General features: G+C 42.7%; 1 protein-coding gene across 5 annotated transcripts in view; it reads left to right on the top strand.

Moving 5' to 3' along the window:
- Nucleotides 1-4,032, top strand: part of ANGEL2 (angel homolog 2) — a 35,385-nt gene extending 31,353 nt beyond the window's left edge. For all 5 annotated transcript variants that reach the window (XM_068232948.1, XM_068232944.1, XM_068232947.1 and 2 more), the window contains exon 9: nt 3,661-4,032. In XM_068232948.1, the coding sequence (XP_068089049.1) occupies nt 3,661-3,809 (149 nt within the window). In that variant the 3' untranslated portion in view covers nt 3,810-4,032. The remainder of the gene's footprint in view (nt 1-3,660) is intronic.
- Nucleotides 4,033-4,425: the final 393 nt, after the last annotated feature.

Raw genomic sequence — 4,425 nt, 5'->3', positions numbered from 1 at the left:
CGTCACGACGATGAAGTCATCGCGATCGTCGTCATGTCGACGGGGAAGCCCTTAAGGAACGTTCAGAACGTTATCTCCTTACGTGGGTACGTGCCGGCGGCAATCGAAGGTGCGCCGGACACCGCAGGGGGGGGGGGGATCATGTAGTTAGCGCTAGGCTAGCTACATGATTTTAAAAAATAAATAAAAAAAAACTGCTGCGCCGCCACCCTGGCGCAGGTAATAGAATGCCAGGGTGGTTAAACAACCCTCATTCATCAGTTAAAATTGATTGCCCAATATTACCGCCTCCATGTTGTATGAGGGCTTACCAACACAATCTACTCAAAGTATTCAAAATCTGTTGACCCTCATTACTACTTGGAGGTTGTAAAATTGGTCAGTGATTGGCCAATCAAAATTGGATGTGTGCATGGACCCTCAGTCACTCCAGCAGTCGTGTGAAGCTGACTAGACTATCTCTTCAGTGTCATCACCGCTTTACTATCATTGTTAATATCAGTAGTACAGATTAATTGACGTGTGGAAGTGCTGCAATCCATTAGATGACCACTAGATGGTGCGCAAAGACTAATTTCTGTCTCTTGAACGGACAGCTCATAAGACTTAATTAAACTAAACAACCTTTAAAGTGTAACTGGCATAAAATCAAAAATCAATTCTTTTTTTATCTGGTAAACAAGTAATAAGGATGCTAACCAGGCAATCCAAAAGTTACAATCACTATTACTTTTCTTGTTGATAAATGATTATTCCCCAGTTTACCTGACTCTTATTTGGTACACGCAAAATTTGGTACACAAAAAGGAAGTTACAGGGCATGCTGGGTTGTCCTTTTTTGCTTCTCTACTTCCCCTCAGACTTAACTACTGCAGCCTGATTGGCAGAAGCCTCTTTCCCTCCTGTTTTCCCCTCCCACACCTCTGTTCCTCTCTGATTGGCCAATATTTCTCATGCTGAGACAATGCACTTTCTATAGCGAAGGGCAGGCAATGCATACACAATCAGGCAGAGGAGAGTAAGGGAGGAAATTACATCAGGATTGGCTTCAAAATAGCCACACTTAAAATGGGAAATGCTAAGAAGGATTTATTTTTTTTACTGTAGAAAAATCATTAAAATCAAAACTAGGACAGTGCAATAAATATGTAAGTAGAGCAAGTATTTATCTAATTATATATGTGGCTCCTCTTTAAAGATAACCAGAGACGAAGTACCCTCATGTATTTTACCATCTATATATAAATGGGAACATGACAGTAAACACCTACTCTGCTCTTTGTTTCATGTTTCACTGCTCAGCCTGCTGAGTTATCAGCTCTGATAAAATCAGTGGCTCTGCTTTCCTGCTATGTATCCTCGTAGCAGGAAAGCAGAGCCACAAGGGGGCAGGCTTGGGCTTGAAAAGACATCACAGAAGACTGACTCCGCTACAGTCATTACGGGGCAAAGCTAGACTGAATGCTCAGTCTGAGATTTTATCAGAGCTGATAACAAGAAGACTGAGCAGTGAAAAATGAAACAAAGAGCAGAGCTCTTTAAAAACTCTCAATAAATCGCTCAGCGCTTGCGCTGGTGATTTATAATGTGAACATAGCCTAAAAGATACCTAGAATTGGCTGAAGTCCACATTGTCGGGCAAGGTTCAGAGACTGGCTAATCGGGGAGCTACTACAGAGGTAAAACCAGCTCTGCAAGATCAAAGCTGACCAAACACAGGTTGATGACTGCCCAGTGTAGCCAGAGATGGATTAGGATGTAACAAGGCCCAAGGCAAGGAAGTAGATTTGGAGCCCACCCTTGTGGTCCTTTTGGTAAGCTGAAGTGTAGAGAGGTCAAAGAAGGTGGCAGGTGGGCCCTTTGATACCCACTAAGCCCCAAGGGGAGGGGCAGCAGACCACACGGGGAGCCAGTATACATGCTACATGTACAGGAATTACACGGGGAGCAGACCACACAGGTAGCCAATTCAGGGAATCCCCGACGATGTTCGTAAATTGGGGATTCCCTGCATTTGCCATATAAGACGGAGGGATTTTTTTCTCCCCATTTTTGGGTGAGAAAAAGTGCGTTTTATATGGCGGAAAATACGGTAGTTAATCAGCTCTGCTGAGACACTAAATACCTCACCTCTGTGCATGTTTGTGTTTTTTTGCAAAATATGTACTGTTGGGGAACTCTGCTCTATAGGACCCAGAGCCTTCCCTCTCCTTATGTATTTTTTTTTTTTTCAGGTTTTCTATAATTATTTATGCCGCCTGGACGGGATTGTCACGTCCAGAAGGCTGCTGTTGCACTGCTGCGCGCGCGCGCCCGTGTTGCTCCCTGTTAGCCCGGAGATCAATAAATGGGAACATAGTTCCCATTCATTGATCTAAGTTCCCGATAGAAAGAGACTGCTTCTTATCGGCCTCCTTATGCTTCCTGAAAGCAAGAGTGCTCGCTTCCAGGTCTAAAAAATTTTTTGACTGTGGCCATCTTGTGGCCAAATAGTAAAACTAAATCTACATACATTTTTTATGAAATAAACACACATTACATTTAAAATTAACTGTTTACCTCCCACACCAAAAATTACCCAAATAAAATTTTTAATGAAAAAAAAATACAATGAAAAAAGAAAACCATTAATAGTTACCTAAGGGTCTGAACTTCTTTTTAATATGCATGTGAAGAGGGTATATTATGAACATTTTTTAAATTATAAGCTTGTAAATAGTGATGGCTGCAAAACTGAAAAAATACACCTTTATTTCCACATAACATATTGGCGCCATACATTGTGATAGGGACATAATAATAATAATAATGGTGTAATAACCGGGACAAATGGGCAAATAAAATACATAGGTTTTAATTATGGTAGCATGTATTATTTTAACACTATAATGACTGAAAACTGAGAAATAATGATTTTTTTTTCCATTTTTTCTTAACCTCCCTGGCGGTCAATTAAATCCGCCGGGGAGGCAGCGCAGCACTATTTTTTTTTTTTTTTTTTTTTAAATCATGTAGCTAGCCTAGCCTAGCGGCCTCCCACCCCCTCCGATCGCCAAGGCCCATCAGGAAATCCCGTTCTGAACAGGATTTCCTTTAGGGCTTCCCCTGTCGCCATGGCGACGGGCACGATGACGTCATCGACGTTGTGATGTCAGAGGGAGTCCCGATCCACCCCTCAGCGCTGCCTGGGACTGATTGGCCAGGCAGCGCACGGGGTCTCGGGGGGGGAGGGGCACCCTCTAACGCGGCGGGTAGCGGCGAATCGGTGCGGAGCGGCGGCGATCGTAGGTAACACGCAGCTAGCAAAGTGCTAGCTGTGTGTATAAAAAAAAAAAATTATGCAAAACAGCCCAGTGGGGCCTGAGATATCCTCCGCAGCAGCTTACCCCGTGTCCAGCACGGGGTTACCGCTAAGGAGGTTAATATTCCTGTGAAAATGCATTTAGAAAAAAATAATTCTTAGCAAAATGTACCACCCAAAGAAAGCCTAATTGGTGGCAGAAAAAAACAAGATATAGATCAATTAATTGTGAGAATTAGTGATAAAGTTATTGCCGAATGAATGGGAGGGGAACATAAGGTGAAAAATGGTTAACAATTTTTATTTCAGTTCAGGGGTGTTATTTGCTGTTGATTGACCGGTTTCCTCTCTCCCTCCAGGGGGTGCTGTTCACTGTAACGGGCTACAACTTCTGGGAAGACTATCCCTCCTAACGGAACGAGATCTCTGGAGTGTCAACGGCCTCCCCAATGAGACCAACTCGTCTGACCACCTGTCTCTGCTAGCCAGGTTTCGGCTGGAGCTCTGACCAGCCTAGAGGCCGTCTCTGGTTCATATTAGTTAGACATTAATAAGAGTATACCCTGGACTCACCATGCTGCGGGGTGTTTATTATTTATTCCAGTTTTTATGACTTCTACGTTTTATTTGTTCTTTTTACTGCTTTAAAAACAGGTTCTCTTTATAATCATAATTTTTTGTCATTTGTAAAGAGAGTGTAAATATTTTCTAATTAAAAGTAAATTTCAAAACCGTTTGAATCCGTTGGCTTGTGCTTGGGTGAAATTCAGCGACTGATGGCAGTTATTACATTAAAATCAGCTTCCTTCACTCCACAATTTTTTTTGTTCTATGCTCCACCCCTTCCTGGCCCATCCTCCTCTCCAATGAACCCTCCCACATACATGCATCTCTGCCCTGTGAGTGCTGCAGGGAGGAGGACGTTGGAAGTCCCTGCTGAGTATGAAAATTGTCCCTTTGTTGTCCTTGCCAGCTAAACACAACTCTAGAACTGCTGGAATGCAATGATGTGTCAGCTTGTTAATTGTACAGAGCCATAATAATCCAACATGCATACTAGGGCTGCACGATTTTACGGAAAAATTGAAATTACGATTTTTCTCTCAAATTGGGATTGATTTTTT

This window comes from Hyperolius riggenbachi, chromosome 4 (assembly GCF_040937935.1).
Source record: "Hyperolius riggenbachi isolate aHypRig1 chromosome 4, aHypRig1.pri, whole genome shotgun sequence".
In the NCBI taxonomy this organism is placed as follows: Eukaryota; Metazoa; Chordata; class Amphibia; order Anura; family Hyperoliidae; genus Hyperolius; species Hyperolius riggenbachi.
This window is presented reverse-complemented; position numbering and strand designations above follow the sequence as displayed.